We start from the raw sequence: 21,336 nt of genomic DNA on the forward strand, positions 1-21,336 counted from the left end.
GGTGTGTCAGAGGCAGTGCGGTTGGCGCAGGATAGAGCAGGGTTTAGGGCTGTTGTGCATAGGGTCGCTATGAGTCGAAAACAACTCGACGGCACATAACAACAACAACATAAAAATAGTATCGAGAAGAATGTTGACTGAAGTAGATTATATTGTCTTAATAATCCTCTCCATTGGCCTATAAAATAACTGTTGGTATCTTCATTTTGCGAAGGCAGAAACCAAAGCCCCCAAAAAATTGTGTTAATTTTCTCAAAGCTGGTAAGTCTTAAGAGGAAAGATTTGAGCCAAAAGCCATCTTACCCTCAAAACTTGTCATCTTTCCACTTCACTGTCAACCTCTCTAAGTCTCTGAGAGAACCACAGTGGTTCTGGGGAAGTTAGCCATGTTCTTACTGTCCATGTTCTTACATGTCCCTTAGCTCATTTTGCCTACAGAGGTCTGGGTCTACCTAGGGACAAATGGGCAAGCCAGTGGTCTCCGCCTGAGGTCCCCTTAGTAGGAAACACCTCAGCCTGTGTCTGGGAAAGCTGATTCCCACCTAATCACTAAAACAGTTTCTCCCATGTCTCTGCTAGCCTTCACTGCTGTGTTTCTCCTTCCCCAGGCTCCTACCTGCCTTCCAGCTACTCTTTCTCCCCATATGGCAGTAAGGTGTCAGGGGGTGAAGATGCCGACAAAGCACGAGCCAGCCCCAGTGTCAGCTGTAAGTCCAGTTCGGAGTCCAAAGCCCTGGACATCTTGCAGCAGCATGCCAGTCACTATAAGAGCAAGTCTCCCACGGTAAGGGATGTGCAGCAACACTAAGTTGCTCTTCAGAGATCTGGGACCTAGGAGAGATTGGGCAAGTTTGAGGCCTGGCCCTAGGAATGTCATTGGCAGCTCCCGGTTCTGCATTTCACTGTTCTTCAGCTTCATTGTTCTGCGTTTTTAGGATGTTTGAATGTGGGCCTTGAGTCTCATGCAAGTGTGCATATGTGTGTACACACGTGCACACATGCACGTACACTTGCGCTCATCTCACTATAGTGCCTTTGTGTCTGCTTTCCTTTCCAGATAAGTGATAAAACTTCTCAGGAGAGAGATCGGGGAGGCTGTGGGGTGGTGGGGAGCGGTGGCAGCTGTAGCAGCGTGGGAGGAGCAGGCACAAGTGAAAGGAGTGTTGATCGGCCCCGCACCTCCCCTTCCCAGCGACTCATGTCCACACACCACCACCACCACCACTTGGGGTACTCGTTGCTCCCAGCACAGTACAACTTACCCTATGCAGCAGGTAAGCATCTTCTGTCTGTCCATCCCAGTGGCAAGATACCCCAGGCAGGAAACTCCCTCCCTTTCCCCCACTAGAGTACAAGATGGTAAAAAGGCTTGTACTCAACTGCTACCTTAAAGGTTGGCAGTTCAACACCCTCTCCCCCAGTACTGTGGAAGAAACGTCCTGGCAATCTGGCTCTGTGCACACTACAGCCAGGAAGTCCTGCCGAGTAGTTCTTGGTCACACGTGTTCACCATGAGTCAGAGTCAGCTTGATGGCAGCAAATAACAACAATCTGTTCAGAGCCCTAGCACCCTACATGGAGTGATTAAAGCATCTGGCATGTATTTCCTCCCTCAGAGCTGGAGGACTTGAAAACTCCTGCACAGCATTGATATTGGAAGAATAAGAAACAGGTGTTCCCACAGCCAGAGGGAAACAAGCTCTTCCTATCTATCCCCACCTACTATGTCTGACAATGAAAAACATTTTTCCCCTCACACCCAAGAAGTTAAGGGAGTTAGGAATTTAAGGGGACAGCCTCCCAGTGCCCACCTGACTAGTAAGGAAAAGTGCTCTCAGCAGCATGGAGTTCTGGAAGGGGCTCATTAACATGTCCTCCTCACTCAGGGCTTTCTTCCACGGCTATTGTTGCCAGCCAGCAAGGCTCAACCCCCTCACTCTACCCACCCCCCCGGAGGTGAGAATGGTAAGTGCCTTTTGTTTATTTGGGGTCACACACAGGACCATTTGCTCTTGGATCACAGAATCCATGAGTGATTAAATGGGTGCATAGCTGTGTGGGGTCAGCCATGTGGAAATGCTGGAATCCTGGCCAAGCCTCTTGTACAAGAGTCTGCTTCAAAGCCATGCCTATCTGTGACCACCTGTGGAACACAGTTAACCTCTAGAGACCTGTGTGGTCTTTATGGTCTTTTTTCTTTTCTTGGTGCGCCCCCTTGTGGTTATGTTACCAGCAGGCCGAGTGCCTGGTTACCTGTCCGTGTTTCCGTTGCAGAACACCAAGTGCCCGGATAAAGGCAGCTTCACGGGCCCGGACTGGCTCACCCAAGGAGGTGCTGGAGGTGCCATTTAGACATCAGTTAAATGGTGTTGATCATCCTGTTTGCTGTTTCCACCATGGCTGAAGGCAGACCCTTGGCGCTCTCACCTCCACCAGACCCCCGGACTCCCCACCCCCCTCCTCAGGAGCTGGAGAGCTGGTACTCAGCAAAAGTCTTTATTCTCTCGGCCACATTGGTGACAGTTGTGGCCTCTGTGGAGATGAAGGCACAGGGAGCAGCCAGGGGAATATGGCTTCAGCCCAGAGAAGTCACTGCTCTCTTCCCCCAGCCCCTGTCAGCTGCTGGAGCAGTACCAGCACCCCAGGGAGGGACCCCCAAGCACTGGGTAAGGTCTGAAGACAGCACAGCAGCCATTCCCCCTTCCATTGTTACCACCATCACTAGATCCTGCAGCTCCCCACCAGCTTGAGCCCTGGGGACTGGCAGCACATGGAGGAATTAGAATCTCAGGAAAGAAATTGGGGGCTGGCTTTTTTCTGTAAATGTAAAAACAAGGTCTTCAAACATGAAGACTTGTCCCCCATCACATGAGCACATATAAACGCTCAGAGCCTGGCCTGGAAGGGAAGACCCAAGGCATCTGCCCCACCAGGGTCTTGAGCTGCCTGTCAGGTGGAGGCAGGGTCCTGACACCAGCACAGGACCCCCAGGGATGTGGGAGGGAGCTGGAGCTGGAGCATGAACGGAGTCTGTGAAATAGACCCTGCATCCCCACCAAGTCATCTGCTCCTATTCCCCAACTCCTTGCCCCCTTTTCTCTTCCCTCCCATCCCCTTGGTGCCTTTCCCAGGGGATCCCCAACACTGATTTTTTCCTCCTCTCTTCCCCTGCTTGGCTCTGAAGACTCAGGCCGATCAAATACTATTTCTCCCTCCTACCACCTGCATCTTCCAGCAGGGGGCGCTTCGGCATCTTCCAGGTTACTTGAGGGCAAGGCCCAGGAGGCAATCCCTGGGAGCACCCAGCAGTTCTTTGAGATGTTCTGTCTGTTCAGCCATCTGAGTTTCTTACTCACTTAGGGCCACAAATATATACAACCCAAGTTCCTCTGTGTCCAAGTATATGATTTTCTGTAGCTCAATCTGTAACCTCCACGTGTGCCAATATAAGCAGTTTCTTTGTAACACACATGTTTGTTTTAGGGCCTTTGGCCATGAGCGGTTATGTTTCCTAGACCCTGGGATAGCACATCCAAGGCTTCCCTCCTCAGAGCCACAGTGTAGTTGGTTGGTAGTGCCTGGAAGCACTGAGACCTGTCTCTGCTCTCCTTAAAACTGTAGTTTCCCAGTCTAAGCTCTATGCTGTTCTGGCTTGGAAAATTACAACGATTTGGTAGTTTATTGGATTCATTTCCTCCCCAAAGTTTGGGGAGTCTTTGTTTTTCACTTTTGGAATATCATCCCTTTATTCTGCTTCCTCCTATCTTTCCTTGATCCTCTGGATTAAGAAAGACTGACACACAGCAGCTAAGGGTACAGAGGGGTATTTGTGAGCAGCAGAATGTCAAAAGTGTCAATTTAAGAGTGGGGACTTAGCTCCAACACAGTTGAAGAAGAGAGGCTTTGGGGCACAGAAAGCACAAGGCCAAGCACAGGTGGGTTTCTAAGAAGCCTGGATCCCTAGATGTAGATAGGCTTGGGGCTATTTGCCCTGAGGGAGCTGCTTCTGATCTGCAGACCTTTCTTCTAGGTTTCTTATCTTTTTGTTCCAGTTGGGTTGAACCTCCCTTCCCAAAAGAAACCCCAGTGACCTTTTGCCATCCCCAGGCAGCTTCACCTGTCATTCCTTCTGCTGCCCTGGCAGGCAGTGCTCAGAGCAGTGATTTCCTCTTATCTGTGGAAGAAATTGGTGTGGACACCTTCACCCCACCTAACTGGCATCACCATGATTCTAAATTTCAGCCTGTTTATGCCCTCCTAGGCTTCAGTGGGGTAAGGCCAAGGGCCATCTCTGTTCCGGTTTGTTTTTAAATACTGTTGTTGTGTTTTGTATCTGTGGTCTGTGGCACTGGGCCACAGCGTGCTCTGTACATAGTGTAAAGAAACTGTTTGGAGTCATTTTCTTTCCTATTGGGCAAGTGTGGCCCCACATTTTTGCTCTTCCCACTTTGTTCTTCAACAGGGAGGAGGAAGCTTCTGAGTTAGCAGGGCAGTGTTGGATTCTGCAGAAAGGAACATCTCTTTAAACATCTGGCTCTTTGACCTAATGTCCAGTTATACCTTAAAGAGCAGGAGCTTCTCAAGAGAGCAATATGGAAGCAGCAATGGCAGAATGGCACTGCCTTCGCCTGGCCCTGCATCCTTGCTAGATCCAACCTTCCCTCCCTGAGGGAACACAGAACAGCTGCTGCTGCTGCTCCAGGGGAACTGCACATCCTTGACAAGTGCGAATGGAGGTTTGCTGCCCACCCCCACTTTTCTAAAGAGTAGGGGTTTCATGGGCACCCATGATCTGGTGAGAAGGTTAAGGCCCACGTCACCCCAGGAGCAAGAACTGGAAGAGTTTGCTGCTAAGAACCAGGCCACCAGATCAAGGCTTTCTCAAAGCCATCCCTGCCCAGTCCTGGGCACCACTCACTGGGACACCCCCTAAGGGTGAAACAAGAGAGAGCATGCCTGATCCTCTAGTGGGGGAGTTAAGGCTTGGAGAGCTGCTCTTCAGGATTCACCTCTTCTCCATCCCCTTCAAGGTGTGCCAGCTCCCTTCCTCCCCTGCCTTGTCCATGTGTTACGCTTCCTCTCCATATATCTTATCTCCATACATCCAAGGTCAGAGGACCAGATCAAGAAGAAGGCAACCCTATGAAATGGTAATTCTTCAGTCTCTTCTCTCCAGGCTCAAAGGTGGGGGAGGAGGACTTGGCTTAAGGAGTTGAGGTTAAGACTGCTGACGGGCTAGGGAATTGCTGTGTACAGGCTTTGAGGCCACCTATGTCACTCACTGTCCCACATACCCTATTCACCATCCCAGAGTGTCTACTCTGATGCCCCCAAGATTCAACTGGGCAGCTAGTTGGCCCCAAAATGCTGGGCCTTTGTCATTTGCTTTATTACTAGGGCATCCCAGGAAGCTTTCCAGTGATCCTCTGCCATGGGCCTCTCCTGGGATCAAGCCCCTCCTGCCCCAGCCCACCCGCTTGCCTTGGTGCTCAGCCCCCCATTGGGAGCAGGTTGGGGCGAGCTGGAGGCCCGGGCTGGAGGGGCAGTGTTGCTGTTCATAGCTTTTGTTCCATTGGTGTTGCTCTGGATTTAATTTCAGTCTTCCTGATTCTTCCCTTCTGTAAAGTGTACATTACCAAGTTCTTGTTTTTTTATATATATATATAAATATATATATATACAAACTGTACTCTTTTTGCCTTTGTACATTCAGGCAAGAAGAGAAAATAAATCTTTTTAAGAGACAATCACAAATCTGTGAGGGCTGCTGGTTATTTCTCCTGGAGTTTGCTGCTGAGCTGCCTCCCCACCTTGCCTCCTCCTCAGCTTTCCTGATCTTCCTGGCCCACTCCATACGCATCCTCAGCTTCACCTTCCCTCACTGATGGCAAGCTGTTTGAACCCAGTGTCCAGACTACCTGCCCTGCAGTCCTTTCCTGCCCAGCATTGTTTGCTGGCCTGGTCACTCCTCTTGTTACCCTTAGCCCCACTTCAGTAAAGTGCTTTGGACCCCTGGGTACTCTGGGACCTGCCTCCTGGAAGCTCTGGCTTTAGACGCTCACCTATGAAACTATGCAGCTGGAAGCTCTAAGAGTTTGCACTGTTTAAATCTGCCTGGGAGTCAGGATGGATGTATTTTAGGATTGAGTGGGAAACTGTCCCCCCAACTCTCCCCTTAGATTCCAACCTCATGTGTACGCTGATCTCAGAGCCCAGAGAATCACTCCTGGCTGCGACTCCTGTGACTATCCACCAGAACAAGGGCTATGGGCTTATGGGGCAGGGCACTTGACCTCAATTTCCAAGGGTGGGTAACTTTCTGAAATGACCCCACCCAGACCACCAGTCCACCTCTCTAGCTTTATTTTTCCTATTTTCCTCTCTCATTCCCCCATTCTACCTTTCTCTTTCCTCTACTTCCTTTTCTTAATTGGCTTTGGAATTGAAGTATATTTTTAAATTATTTGTTGTATTTATTGAATAAAGTTTTTAATGTCCCTGTTCTTAAATTTAGACTTAGTTTGCCTTCACACATCTCCCCTTACCCTGCATTACTTCACCATCCCCCTCAAAGTACTCCACCTCCCAAGTTTCTGCCCTTTTTTTTTTTTGGTACCAGTTCCTGAGGGCCTATTTCTTTCCTATCAGTGGTCTTCAGTAGCAAAGATTTTCTTTTTAAAGGGGAAATCTGATTTGAGTGCCTAAATTCAGCCCTAAGAAGTTGTGAAAGCCTCTGGGCCAGCAGAATGTACCCAGAACTGCCTCAGGAGAAAAGCTTGATTAAAATGAGCCACTGAAAACCCTACATAGCACAGTGCTACTCTGGCACACATGGGGTTGCCATACTCACTAGTAATTGTTTTTTACTCTGGCTGCATTGAAGAGGACACACCAGCAGATGGCAGCTGAATCTCAGTGTTTGCCATTATGTGAACTTTAACGTTTGTCCTATTATAACCTAATTTCTGAATTGTAGATTCCTTGAGGTTAACAGCTGCCTATATGTGAGAGATCAGCTATTGTCAGCACTCCTGTGGAAGTAAGATCTTGTTTCCATTTCTAATCACTACATTTAGGTTGCCTAGCACATTGTGCTGTTAACTGAAAAGCTAACACGCCTCTGTTCATATCTACCAGTGGCTCTTAGGGACTGGCATTTCGATTTATGCCCTCAAAGCCAGTTGAGTGTCACTGTGCATCAACAGCATTGAGTTTTGAGTTTGTAGGTTGCCTACTGGGGTTAGCCTCTAATTAATGGACACCTTCAAGCCCTTTTGATTTCAACTGAATTTCTCTAGGCCCAGACCTGCTCTAATACTTAGGGGAGGGGTTTTTATTTTTTAGTGAATAGTTTAAGTCCCAGGTTAATAGCTCAACTCAAAACAGAAACAATAGCACCATGAATATGAAGATAGGCGAAAGACCCTTAGAAAACCAAACAGCAGAATCTCAAGCCAGAGCTAAAGGAGGTAGAAGAACATACCCACCACTTCACTTGGAAAGAGAAACAATAGGGGGAAATGCAGGAGAAGGGGTTGTTAACCTCTGAGAACGGGTTGGTGGTACAGGGAGATATATGGAGGCCTGCCCTGGGTCACTGGGCTCCAAAAAAGAAAACCTCGGGCAAAGTGTGGTGTTCTCTTTAAAACCTTGGGGAGCAAGGACAGAGAAGACTTCTAGAAATGGAAATGTTACGAAGCCCCATACAAAAGCCAGAATTCTGTTTCTGGGTTCAGTTTTCTCTTACCTAAGAACAGAGTGGTGCTTAGGACTAGCTTCTCTTCTAGATGAAGCTAATGTGTGCATACTTGTCTCTCCAGAGGCTCTGGCGTGCCTCTCAGCCACCTAGCAACCCACAATTGAGTTTAACATGGCTCCAGGGACCTCAGGCAGTTTACCTGCCTTGTGGCACTTCAGCCTCTCCCCACATTCCTACTCTACCTTGAGCTGTGCTACCAGCCCAAAGCTCACACTTCTTCCACTATGAGAATCCACCAGGAAAGAAGAGCAATCTCCTCCTGGTTTAAGGCCAAGTCTCTCTGGCAGTTTGACTCCAAGAGCAACTCTATGGGAGAAAGAAGGGCAATCTCTGCTCATGCGTATTTACAGCCTCAGAAAACCCAGAGGGTCAGCTATATGTTAGTTGGTTCCAGTGTGAAGTGAGACTAAGTTAAATTCAAAAGACAGTAATGGAAGGAGAAGTGGTCCTGATATAGGAATAAAGAACAGACCAAACCACAATTTTAAATCCGTTTATTGACATAGTAACACAACACACTTGCCTCCCTGGCACCCTACCCCCACCCCTTCACCCAAACTAGATCTCTCTCTCCCTCTTTGTCCCCACTTAAAACAGGCTGTTCAGTGAAAACAGAAAAAGGCAGGCCAGCTTGACTCCCCAGTCCCACCCCTAGAGCCTGTGGAGCAGGGTCTCGCAGGCACTAAGAACCTGTTAGGGAGTGAGAGGACAGTTACCACTACACTCAGCCAGCCAGAGGCGTCCAGTCCCTAAGAATAGATTCCCCCACAACTCCCAGGCCCTGAGTTGCTAAACCACCTCTGCTCTTAGTGACCCTCAGAAGGAGACCTTGGGGCCTGGGCCTACAGCCAAGAGCAAGAAGTCCTGGCAGTTATTTGAGAATTAGAATTTGGCTAGTGTTTTCTTAAGGCCCAGGCACCCCAAAAAAGCCCTGGTGGTGGGAGTGAACTTCAATGCCCCTATTTAAATGCACTGATAACATTAAACAGATTAAGCCAGCTTAACCAAATGCCAGAATAACACCAAGCTTTAAAAGAGGAGGGTTCAGACCTGCTTACTCCAGGCCACACACAAATGCACAAAAAAGCCCAGGTCTAGTGTCCATAAATAAGGACACTGCCTATGGGCGGAAAAGCCTACACCCAGGAGCCCCTGGGGTGATAAGAAGCAAAGAAAGAAAAATACACAAGTCTTAAGAACCGAAGAGGAGAGGCCAACAGCAAGGGAAGCTGAGCCTGGCAGTGCTGCCCACCAGGCCTTGCCCCTGGGCCCAGATAGCCCCTCCCACAGGCAGTGTCCTCCCCTCAGCTGGACAGAGCGGTCACGGTGCAGTTTAAAAAGCTTCTAATGCCAGTTCATAAACATCTTCATTTACTATTGGTGATTACATGTGAATAATATGTTTATACTGTTCTTTATGGAAAACAATTTCAACGAAGTCAACTCCAAGAACACAATAGGCAACCCTCACCCTGTGCCCTTCAGCGTCCTTCCCTAGACAGGAGGGGACCCCTCCTCAGTCCCAGGGCTGCCTGACCTTCCCCTTTTCCCCCATGTGGCTCTTGGGCACAGCATCCTCCATGACCATTAGTCCTCATCGGACAAGTTCTGGTCCAGGGGATAAACCATGAACATCACATCTGGCCGAGAGGGGACACAGGGATGGCCTGGACGCACAATCTCAAAGCCCAAGAAGCTGAAGGTCTTCAGAAGCGGAGCTGCAGGAGACAGCATAAAAAGAATTTCCATGAACAGGAGCGTTAGCTGAAATCAAGGGAAAACCCAAACCAAAGACTTACTTGAATAAGCCTTTTCTCTCCCTTCAGGGACCTCCCAGGGTTTGTAAAACAAATCTCAAACCCCACCTCACTGAACAAGAGCACCCCCTTCTCACCTCTGTCTTCCCGGCCCTTCCTGAAGCAGATGAAGACGTAGTTCACTTTCATCTTCTCTTCAGCAAATTCTAGTAGTGCTAACAATCTGAAAGGGGCCAAGAAAACCACTCAGACCTAATTCCCCTAGACCTTCACACATACCTCCAACTTTTTTTAAGTTGTTTTGGTGCTTACAACCATTGTAAATACAGAAGTTCAGAGAGGAGGAGGTTCTTGGTGCAAGACCCAGAGTTCAGCCACAACCCCTGAGAAAGTGCAGAATTTACCTCTTCTAACAACTGGGGTTCTTCATAAGAAATTAACATTAATTTAGCTAATAAAATTCCTAAGATAAAAATTGGGCCTAGAACGAGAATGGCACTCTTTTGGAGTCCTCTAAGATTGCCAAGGTTTGGTAACAAACTTCCACTACCTACAAAGACTTCTAGAGAGCCTGGGACAACTCCCTCCTCGAGAAGGGTCCAAGTCCCTCCTTGTGAGAAGTCCCTTCTCGGAATGGCTTTCACACACCTGGCTGCCTGGAGGGCCTGGCCCATCCAGTGAATAGGCCCATATACCTTTGAGTTTTCCAGCCTTTGAACTATACCACAGTGTAGTAGATCAAGGGGGATTTAGTGTCTGCTGTGAACAATGAACCACAGGCGATTAACTGGCAGAGATTTGGTTAATGTGATAACGATCTGCTTTAATTATAACTAGAGCAGGCCTCTGGTACTAGCTAAAAATAACTTGTTACAAAATCTTACCTGCCTGGAGAGACTAGAGCTGGGAGTAAAGGCCCAGATGTCCCCTCATCTCATTCCCCCCTAAGTACACAGCCTCTGGAACAGGCCTGACTTCCCCATTTTCTCCTTACCCTTCTTTGCTCCCATCAGCTAATAATCCATCTGGGATTTCTACAAACAGGCTCTGGCTGGACAGGACTGCATCCCACGAAGAGACCTTCACCTCAGTGACCTCATACTGAAAGTGGATGATGTGAGGTTTTCCATCGTTCACAGGGAGGTCCTGGGTCACAGTAAGCTTCTCGTCCTGAGAAGAAAATGAAGGCAGAGACCCAGGTCACTGATGACTCTCTGGCCACATCTTAGCTCCCTAACTTGAGATGTTGCTGGGAGTCCCCTTGGCCCAATCTCAGCACCCTGAAAGTGCAGAGCAGCACAATGGCCCAACAGGGCAATTTCTTACTAGCAGAGACTCAAACCAGTGTGATGTGAAAGGAGTATTTATCATGTGTCTGCTAAATGCCAAGTACTGTGCGAGGTGCTTATCCACGTGTTGTCTTGATCGTCACCACAGGCATGGGAAATAGGCATTAATAGCCCCATTTTAAATATGAGGTACTAAGGCCCAGAACATTTAGGTAACTGACCCAAGGCTCCACAACTAGTAAATTACAGAGTTGAGGTTCAAGTCCATGTCTCCCTAACTCCAAAGTGCATGTTTTTTCCACAGCACCATGCCAATTCCCTTCCCTCTCTGAAAGAGAAACATAAAAAATGAATGAGCATATGTGAGGGCCTGCCAGGGGACCAGGTTCAACCAAAGCCTGCTTCCAGGTGGACTGCAGGGCTCCTGTTTGCTCATCTGAGCTCTGGTGCCTCTGTTCCCCTTCCATCCCACTCTTAGGGGGCCGTGAAAACAACTTCTCAACTTCAATCACAGAAGATTAAAAAGCAGCAAATAGCTGGCTGCCCCAGCCCAGACTGTTCTCGGACAGGGTGGGGGATGAAAGAAGAAATATTGAGCAGTTCCCCAAGACTATCCAAATCTATGGATCCCTGCCCTATACTACCAGGTAAGAGGAGACTTAGCTCCCGGCCCCCAAGACTCATTACCTCCCGTCTACACACCAAATCCCACCTCCAGCATCATGCTGGTAAGGGACAAAAGTCAGAATGCTCAAGAGTCAAGGACAACTGGGGAAAAGCTCCTTGAGCTTGCAGGCAAACTGAGGCATCCATCAAGAAACACTCTTGTGCCCCACGCTTCTCAGGACCCTGAAACTGCACCACTCGAGTGCTGACCACCAAGCTGTGGTGACAGGAAGTCACAGAGCAGCCTCGGTCCAGAGAGCCCTTCCTGATCCCCTGCTGACCTCACTTGAAAATTCAGACTAGGGGAGCTCTGGTGGCCTAGTGGCAAGAAGCTGCACTGCAATCCCAGAGGAACACGGTTCAAATCCACCAGACGCTCTGCCGGAGAAGGAGGCGCAATATCCTCCTGTACCAGTCAGATCTGATTTGACGGTACACGCACACAAAATAATAATAAAAAAAAGAAAATTCAGACTAAAGACCTGAAAGTCATCCTTCTCCTTGACTCAGTGGTGTGAGAAGGCTTTCCAATCCCACCTTCCTCCCGGGGTCCTTCTTACCTTATATATTAGAGCTGAGAGAGAAGGATCCCTGCTGCCCCCTCGCCCACCGGGGATCTTCGACAGTGGGTGAGGGGCATCAGGAGCACCACAGAGGCCCCGGAACAATGTGCCTGCAGCACTGGAGCTGGGGACAGTTACTCAAAGGCAAAATACTACTGCAAGAGACAAAGAGGGTGAGACAGTAAACACTGAGACATGAAAATTTACTGTGACATCCCACCTCAGCCCCTGCCGCGCTCCCTAAAGAAGTGCTGGACGACCACACCCCAGCCGTCTTGAGGCAGCACCCAATGCTGCAGTGGCCCAGGGGGTGCAAAGGGGCCTGCCACGGAGGCACAACCTATCAGACATCTTCAAACAATCTTGGTGGCATGAGCAGACCCTGTGGGGAACCTGAGCCAGAACTGCCACCAAGACAGAGCCTGTATGGAGTGCATCCTCCCCACTCAACTCCAAGTTTTCTGACCCCAGCCGAGCCTCAACAATTACAGTTTACACTTTTATTATCAATTATCACTTTAGACTGCAAAGCAGAAGCCTATGAGCTGGGGTCCATATTCCTGAGGAACTTCAAAGGCCACCTTCCCAATGACAGCCAGTCCCCCTTCTGAGCAAAGAACCCTGAACAGAAAATTATCACCCAACTCTCTAAGGGTCAAGAATGGAATTCAATCCAGGATGTGGCTCCTGGACAAAGGTGCACTAGTACTGTGGCGTTTGAGGCTGTCCTTAGCGTGGCACCAAATGCTAAACTTCCCTGCACTTCTGTGGTATAATCTGACCTGGGCTTGTGAGTTTGGGAACATGGATGTGGTCGGAGTGGACAGCTTGGGTAGGGAGGGTGGTTCTGGGGCCTGTGGACATGCCAACCAACAATACGGAAGTACGGAAGGGGCATGGCTTCTAAGGGAGCTCCCTTCACTCCTAGTGTGTGCCCCCCACTGGCTTCTATACCCAATTCAGTGGGTCCTTAGACTGATGAGGAGCTCTGGTAGCATGAGTCTGTAGCATTTCTCTGCCAACCTGAAGGTGGCACCTCTCAAGTGGTTCAAATCCACCTGCTACTCTGAGGGTGAAAGCTGGGCAATCTCCCATGCAGGCTGTAGCCTCAGAAGTCTTCTGGAGGTTCCGCTTCGACAACAATGTGAGTGAATTTAGTCTGAGATGCCACTAAGTGAATCAACTCACTCTCTAGGCAAGAGCAAGTGAAGCAGGGACAGTGACCCACTGTGTGTATACCCCACAGCTCAGCAAGTGGCCTGTCCAAGGGGCCCCCACACCAGCCCCAGTACCTCTGGACAATCATGGTACCCCAGAAGTCAGAAAATGGTGTACATCGGGACTCTTCCCAGAAAGCTCCTTTGTAAAATGGTGTAAGGTACCATTATTCCCACTGTCCTTTATGGTATGGCATTCCACACCAGATTTGGGCACGTCATGTCTCCTGACGGCAATAAATGAACCCACATGTGACATGCAGTAGTATAGTGACCAAAAGGGCTGCACACCAGTTCTATTAGCAGGTATATATTGGTCCCCCCCAAACACTTTAAGGGAACTCTGGTGCCTAATTATAAGAAGCTGCACTGCAATCCCAAAAGCACAAAGTTCAAATCCTTGCTCCATGGAAGTAGGATGGGCTGTTTCCTCCTGTGCAACTTCTTGCCTCTGAAAAACCCACTAAAGGGTCTGCTATGGGTCAGTTTCAGTTCTATGACACACAACAACCACCTCTTTATCAGCTTCCTAAGGACTGGGATCTCAAGGATTTCAACTAGAGGTCTAAAAGCACATCTGGAAATGGTGATCTCAGAGAAGGATGAGTGGGCGGGGCGCAACATCCACACGTGAGGGTACTAACCCCACATTCCCCTACTCCCTCTGGCCTTCTGGAAACCCTTTCCTCTCCCTGCTGGCGTCAATAACAGCTGCTAACAGAAGAGGACAACAGAGACCTACACTACTGACTTCAGAATTGTGTTCTGTGAGGACAATATGCTATTGTGATTGCCCCTTCCACTGTGTGAAGGGGCCAAATAATGGAGTGTCCAGGCAGGAAAAACCACCAGGGGTTTCCCCAAGAAAGGCACACACATGTGGCTTTCATGAGAATTCCCTTCCCATTCACCTCCGAGTGGCCACTTCTGGCCAGTGCTAAGGTTCCTGCAGGAGTAGCAGGAGGGCATTGGCTGGCTAGTAGTGGTCTATGAAGGTCCCTACAGACTGGGAAAAATCCCTGTGGGGTAGGCAGGTGAGCGGCATGCCAGGAGAGGTGCTTAGGGTCACAGGACAAACAAATCACCAGGGCCCTTGCAATTCCAGTGTCAACACAGACCAGATGCACTTAACTAAAGATGCTGCTCCATAACAATTATGACTCCAGTAGCCTTCATGGGAAGGCCCTGTCCTGCACACCCATCACCACTGAGATTCTGGGCCAGTTTTCACTTACAAATGGCAGAGGCAATGAGGCCAATCCTCTGAAAAGATTAAAGTGGGGAGAGTGTGTTTGGGATTATTTTTTTTAGATCCAGATTCGCTTTTCCTAGAAATAATTCCCAGGGCCACCCTATGGTCCAGCAATAATCTTCGAGCTCTTGATATTTCTGCCTCCCTGAGCTCTTGCCTTGTCAAATAAATGCAAGAAGTCTATGCCATGGTAACTCATCATTTTAATCCCCTACAAAGCTCCAGGAGACTCTACTTCCACCCCCACAAAGTCTGCACCAAAAAAGTAAGTGCATCTGAGAGTGGGCATGGAGGATATTTCAAGGCCCCAACCTTGGGATCGAATTCCATTTCCCTAAGAGAAACACCTGGGGGTTTAGGATAAGCTTAGTAAACAGCAGATCACAATAATTATCTTCAACATCCAACATAATGGATCAGATTTTAGTTACTATGACAAATGGCTTCTCTTTCAAAACCCTTGATTTTCATTTATGAAGTGGAAAGGGGAGTTGGCATGTACTTATGTGGTAGGTAGTTAAAAGGGCATGAGATTTCCCAGCAAAGACTCTTTGGTCCTCATGCTGCCTTTCGTGTCAAAATGGTGGTGTGGCAGAATAGGCTACCAGCCGCACTGTGCTGAGTGAATTGTGTAGAAACCTAAGTACAAGAGAAAGCAGCTACTAAACGCAGCCTTCCTGTCCAGGTTCGGTTTCATATTCAGTTTAGTCCAGTCTCTAGCCAGCTCAGCTGCCCAGCTTTTCCCAGTCCTTCCTCAAATCCTGCTCACCCCGCTGGGGAGCAGGCACAGCTTAATCACCACCACCACAAAGATGATTTAAGCAGCTCAGGCCAGAGGCTGTAAAGATCAGGCTGATTAAAGAGAATCAAATGTATCAGACTGAACTCAAACACCCCAAGGCTGGGGCTGGCTGTTTGAAGAGAAGAAAAAGAAATGTCTATTGCATCAGAAATGAGGGTGCCAGGTGTCCAGTATTCAAGTCAATTCAAGAGAGGGAGAGGTGATTAGAGCCAATCTGTTGGTGCCTTTTCTTTTCTAAATTATTATCAGACATGCCTTTAGAAACACACTTAGGATACACAGTATACAAGCATGACCAAGATAACACCTCTTACTGCCTCTAATTGAAAGTGTTCTAAGAAACTGTGATCTGAAATGACCTTGCTCCACTGCCATCCAGTCAGTTACCCTCCGCTGGGTTTCCATATGTGGAAACCTTTATGGGAGTAGACAACCAATTTATCTCCTGAGGAACTGCTGGTGGATAGCAGCAACTTTTTGGATAGCAGCCCTACATGTTATGCATTATGCCACAAGGGCTCCTCTGAAATCTCTTTAACAGGTTTTAACATCATATATTGGTTACAGATATATTCCTGGGGAATGCTGATGGCTAACCAAATTCTTGTTCCTCAAATCCTGTTTACAACCTCTCAGGTGATTACTATTTAACTTTTATATCATTATTTAAAGTAAAAGGTTTGCTAAACAGGGTAAAGCAGAACTGAAATCTAATAGAGAAGTGATTTTGTGACTAGCTTCCATTCGGCTACAAATACTTGAATTCCAATTCTCTTGGACAGACTTTTGATCAAGTTTCACTTGAATCAGTGGCCGCCTTATATGTTCAAATCTGCACCCTTTCTGCTTTCTACTGCCTGTGAGAGGAGGGTCAGATGGCACTGGTTTTACTGACTTTTTGGTATCACGTGAAAAGACACAAAAGCTACTTTCCCACTGCTTGTCTTCACTGCTACATTCACTGTTAACCTCTTTGAAAAATCCATTCCGTGGCCTGTGTCAACAGAATCCTTTTCAGGGTGCCCTAAGCTCCCGCAAACAGTCTTTCACTCTGAGACTAAGGTTGTCTCTGGCGGCTAATCCCTTTGCAAAGGGGCCACTCCATCACTCAGCTGAAAGGAAATAGGAAGAAAGGTAGGAGGTGATTACTGTAACCACAGATGCCAATTTCCCATTGCAGCCTCTCTTCAATCCGAGGAAAGGGCACTGTGCAGGTGCCAGGCAAAAGTCATTTCACTGGGGCTGTTCTGTATCCAAGGGGAGTCTACGTACTATGGCAAGATCATAAGGAAAGTGGTATCACCATCCTGAGTCACAGTCTTAAGGAAAACTGAATTTTTAAATAAAAAATGAGTTTTGACTGTTTTCTATTAAGAAACATTCTGGTGACAGCCAGAATACCTGTGCCTCGGAAGTTTGTCTCTTTTCCTTCCAAGAGATCTTACTGCAAGGCTGACACTGGAACATCTTCCACCAAAGGTAAGCTCAGTCATGCCACCAGGGGTAGCTAGGGACATGCTTTAAATAAGACCTTCATTTTTCCTCGTTACTACCTACATCTCATTTGGAGAGAAGCGCATCACCCAGGGCTAGCCTTCTTTCCCAGGATAGAATTACTTCATTGTTTATGTAGTGTTCAAAGACCTAGGGAATTTTCTTAAGGCTTGTATTATACAAAGCCTTTTATTCTGCTGCTTCTAACAGGAAACTACCTGTTTTGTTTGCTTCAAGTAACAAAGTTCTTGCTCACCTACTCAGCCATTTCTGGTCTTTCTGTTGGCTGTCATAGCCATCCACGCCCCGGCACCAGCTTCAATCAACACAGGACGCTGCTCCAAGAAGGAATGCCTTACTCTTTTTTTTTTCTAGACATGCATATTTGTAACATCCCTCTACCCCACTCCTCAGTCCCCTTTTTTAGCATTTTTGAGCAGATTCAAGGCTAAATTTGGATTTCTTGGCCGACTGGGAAATTGCTATTATTAGGTCACACTGCTTTCTGAAGCATACCTCCAATTTGGGGGCATTCTTGACTATACTCACTCTATCTGTGGGGTGACCTTGAAGACTCATACTAGGAAAACTGCCTTCCCCTAGTAACTACACACAACAAATCATGTTGTTGTTGTTGTCATGAAGTGTAGTCAAGTTGGAATCAACTCATAGCTGAGCTTCCCAGTGGGTTTTCAAAGGATGTAAATCGTGTAGGAGGAAAGTCCTCATCTTCCTCCCACAGAGCAGCTGCTGATTTGAACTGCATGCCCATAGTGTCAATAAACAAGAGTAACAAAAATCATATTCTCTGGAGTAAGAGAAATTCCACTGCCCAGGAAACCACTTGAAGATGCTCAAGGGATGTCTGATGGGGTCCTAGGTCCTGCCCACCTCTCAGGGGAAAAACCAAGCCTGAAACCGTGTAGACCCAAATGTTTCTGCTCAAGGTTCAACAATACACGGATTGATTATAACATGCTTGCCAAACCAAGATTAGTTCTTCTCCACATACTATCCTGTCACATGGTACTAAGGAAGCCCTGAACAGAAACTGTCACTGTCCCCACAAATCCAGCAATTATTTCCTTGGATTTAAACTTCATATTCAGAAGTCATATACTAAAGGTGCTCATCCTTGTCTTCTTCCCTCCCCCACCATTTGGAATTTCAGCATTTTGAAGGTACCAATCAGAAAAGAGATGGGAAAGGAAGAGCCTTGTTTTCAAAACATGTTGCCTGCTCCTTGCAAGTACTTCTTCCAGGAAACTAAGTCTCCACCTCTCAGTAGTTCACTGGAGCCAGGGAAACTGGGAATCCCATCCCCCCCACACAATGGGACGAATGAACACCCAGCCAGCTCCCTTCTCTGGATACCAAACACCAAGAACACTGAGAAGAACATCCGGATGTTATCAGAATCCCTAGTTAGTGCTCTACCAGTGTTCCTTTTAGACAGGGCAAGGCAAGAGGAGTCTGGAAAACATGCTCTGGAGACAGGATTGCCATAACTCAAAGAAACCAGACACCCTGTACATACCACCCCACCCCCAGGCCAAAGTGGAGGCACCCGTTCCAAGGCCTCTCTCCTGCCCAGGCCCTGGCAAGCCAGCGGGCTCCTCCCTCCACCTGCCTTTCTTACAGCCAAGCCCCTCAAATTACCAACACACCAAGCAAGAGCCCTGGAGACAAGCAAGCCTGTTTTGCCACTTAGGAAGCTGGAAGGAATTTTCAAGCTAAGCCAACCCAACCCCCTCTTTTTGTATGTGAGCACGCTAAAGCAGAACTAGAGTCCGGTGGCTCAACTTCAGTCTGCAAAGGCCCTCCTGTGTTGGTCCCAAGTGCTCAACTCCAGAGCTCAGTCTGTAAAGGACTTGGCATCGAGACCAGCTCAACCTGAGGTCCACTGAGACCCCTCCACTTTCCAAGTCCCACTGTGGAGACAAACACAAGACCAGGGAACAAAATCCATTTCACACATCCCTTCAATGGGTTATCCTGTACATTTGACTTCCCTCCACCCCTGCACTTCATCCTGCTCCCTTATCCCTGCCATCTAAGCACTAAGAAGGGCAAAGCCCCTTCCACTTTCTCAGCTCCAAAGGACAAGAAAGAGAAAAGGAATGCAAGGAGAGCTAGATCTGGAGTCTGGTGGGGAGAGGAAGGGAAAGAGTGCATAGCAACAGAGTGAAATTGTGGGTAAAGAGGCATGGGAATCGGAGACAGTCAAAGAGGCCCAGAACCAGGAAAGAGAGGAGTTTATTCTCTTTCTGCACAGAGGAAGAAATGTGGGAGTGGGGTGATGGTCTGAGAATTGAGGTAAGAAAAAAAGGCTAATGGCTAAGGACTACGTAACTTGTAGTAGAATTAAGTGGTTATGGGCACCTTAGGCATTTCTGAATAACATCTGGGAGAATACGAAATCTTTGTGACTAGAGCCATAGCTGGCACCCGATGGGAAGGACTTAAGCCTTTTGGGGAGTTGGGAAGGGGTAGTGTTTCTCCACCCCAAAAATACAGCACAAAATATTGGTTGAGGAGCTTTAAAAATAAATGCTAACCCCCAGGCTCCACCCCACACCAATAAGATCAGAATCTGAAGTTGGGATCGAGGTGACTGATCATTCATATGTACAATCAAGGTTGAAAAACACAAGGGAAGCTGAAAACCTAGTGAGGAGTATTAAAGAGGAAGATGGTGTTGCTGAAGTGGTAGAGACTAATTTAGTGAGAGGGTAGGTCAAATTTGAGAACCCTGAGTGGCAAAAAAAAGGAATAAGGAAGGTCATGTTTGTAAGCGGAACTGAAGCCTAGTTTTAACAGACCATAGTATAATTTAAAGAGGATTTGCGAGGACTAGATCTGCTTGCCAAACAATGAGGCCCAAGAGAGGGGCAGAAACCATTAGGCCAAACTGGGCACAAAGGATCTGATGTGGGAAATTAAGAGACTCAGACTTGGTGTGGAGCGGACAGTCACAGGTCTAAGGAAAAAAATGACAGGAATTGGGCCCAATATGTAAACAGAGGCCATCCTAATATGTAAGGGCAACTGGCATAAAAAACTAGAGAATCACAAGAGTTATGAAGCAGTGATGGGGTTAAAATCTGAGAAACGTTCGAAGGGCTGCCTTGCAAACAGAAGAGAGGCAGACAGGGAAAGTGAGATGGACGGTGGCAGCTTGGGAAGGATATAGGAGGTCAGTTTAGAAATCCATGGGTACTCAGTTGCGGAAAGATGTGCAGCTTCTCTCTCCAATTAACGGATGGAGGACAGGGACAGGTTTTGTAAGAGGAAACTTGCAAAGGCCCAGGTTCCAGGCCCGGAGGGCTGGATCTGAAGTTATTGGAGGTATAGGGAAAGGGGGTGCCCCTCAAAGGCCTTCCCTGGAAGTAGGGTGGGCTGCATGCTGTGGAGCCAGTGATCTAAAGATAAGGTTTAGTTAAGATGAACCACAGCTAGTGTTTGAGAAAGAAAAGAATGAGGTGAAGAAAAAGGGAAAATGGGCCTGACTGGAAAGAGGTGGGGACGATGGGTGGGAAAAGATGAGGCTAAGGCTGGAGGGGCCGAGGGGAGGGCTGGGCACGGGGTGGGGGGATGGTGGTGGGGATGGTTCTAGTTGAGAAGCTCAAGGATGGAGCCTGGATGGGGGTGGGGCGGCAATGATAAGAGGGGAGTCTGGGGGGGGCAGTATGAATTAACGAGGAGACTTGGAGGGCAGGGTTAAGTGACTTAAAAGGAGGAGAAATAACGATTTGGGGAACAAGAAACAATCTGGAGAATCTAGATAACTGGAAAGCCCCGTTTGGGGAACAGGGCACCAATCGGCAGCGCGGAAGGGGAAATTGTGGACGCTTGGGTCTAGGTTTGGGGGGCTTGAGGGGAAGAGGCTCGGTTAAGGGGGAAAGGATAGAAGGGGCTAAAGGACGGAAGGAGGCCTAGTTGTGGGGCTGGAGCTCAGAAGAGCGTGGCTGTGATGGGAACGGGCCCCGATGGGGGGTGGATGGGGCCCATGGGGGGGCGGCTGGGTGGTGGCGGAGGAGGCCCACTGGAGAAGATGAAGGGAGGACGAGGGCGAGCAGCCTGGGCCGGGCCGTTACCTGTCCTGGGTGTTTATCATCCTCGGCGGCTCTGCTCAGGGTGAGAGGAGGCGGCGTAGGGAGTGGGTAGGTGGATGAGTGGGTGGGTGTGGGGTCGCGCGCGGGGGGCCGATCGCTGCGGACTAAGTCCCTGTCAGGCCGCGGGTCGAGAGCCCTCCTCCTGCCTCAGCGAGCGCCTGCCTCCAACTGACCCTCCCCGGCCGCCACCGACGCCGCCGCAGCCGCCCCGCCCCCAAGTGCCTCATCTGCATAGCCCCACCCCAGGGCCGCGCGGTGTCCTGGGAAACTGGGGCCCACAACAAAGGGCAAAGTACCGCCCCACCTCCACGCAGGCGCACCAGGGAGCGGGAGTGGTTGGGGGAGGGGCACGCGGCGTGAAGAGCAATATTTGAGTGCTTCCAAGCCAGGGCTGCTCGTGGCAATCCCTATTCGTGACCGTG

The 21,336-nt window shown here is 48.7% G+C and overlaps 2 protein-coding genes across 2 annotated transcripts in view; one reads left to right on the plus strand and one right to left on the minus strand.

Moving 5' to 3' along the window:
* The window catches only part of ZNF609 (zinc finger protein 609), a 234,463-nt gene extending 232,503 nt beyond the window's left edge, over positions 1 to 1,960 (plus strand). The window contains exons 6-8 of the mRNA XM_006899626.1: positions 609 to 784; positions 1,058 to 1,274; positions 1,887 to 1,960. Coding sequence (XP_006899688.1) covers positions 609 to 784; positions 1,058 to 1,274; positions 1,887 to 1,960 — 467 coding nt within the window. The remainder of the gene's footprint in view (positions 1 to 608; positions 785 to 1,057; positions 1,275 to 1,886) is intronic.
* A 7,153-nt stretch (positions 1,961 to 9,113) lies between these two features.
* Positions 9,114 to 21,044, minus strand: OAZ2 (ornithine decarboxylase antizyme 2). Its single transcript, XM_006899627.1, is given in 6 exon segments — positions 9,114 to 9,477; positions 9,654 to 9,739; positions 10,511 to 10,686; positions 12,032 to 12,112; positions 12,114 to 12,189; positions 20,897 to 21,044. Coding segments are annotated over 6 exon segments (570 nt in total). The 5' UTR covers positions 20,917 to 21,044; the 3' UTR covers positions 9,114 to 9,346.
* Positions 21,045 to 21,336: the final 292 nt, after the last annotated feature.

The sequence above is a fragment of the Elephantulus edwardii genome, unplaced genomic scaffold (assembly GCF_000299155.1).
Source record: "Elephantulus edwardii isolate Elephantulus edwardi_28Jun2011 unplaced genomic scaffold, EleEdw1.0 scaffold00263, whole genome shotgun sequence".
NCBI lineage: Eukaryota > Metazoa > Chordata > Mammalia > Macroscelidea > Macroscelididae > Elephantulus > Elephantulus edwardii.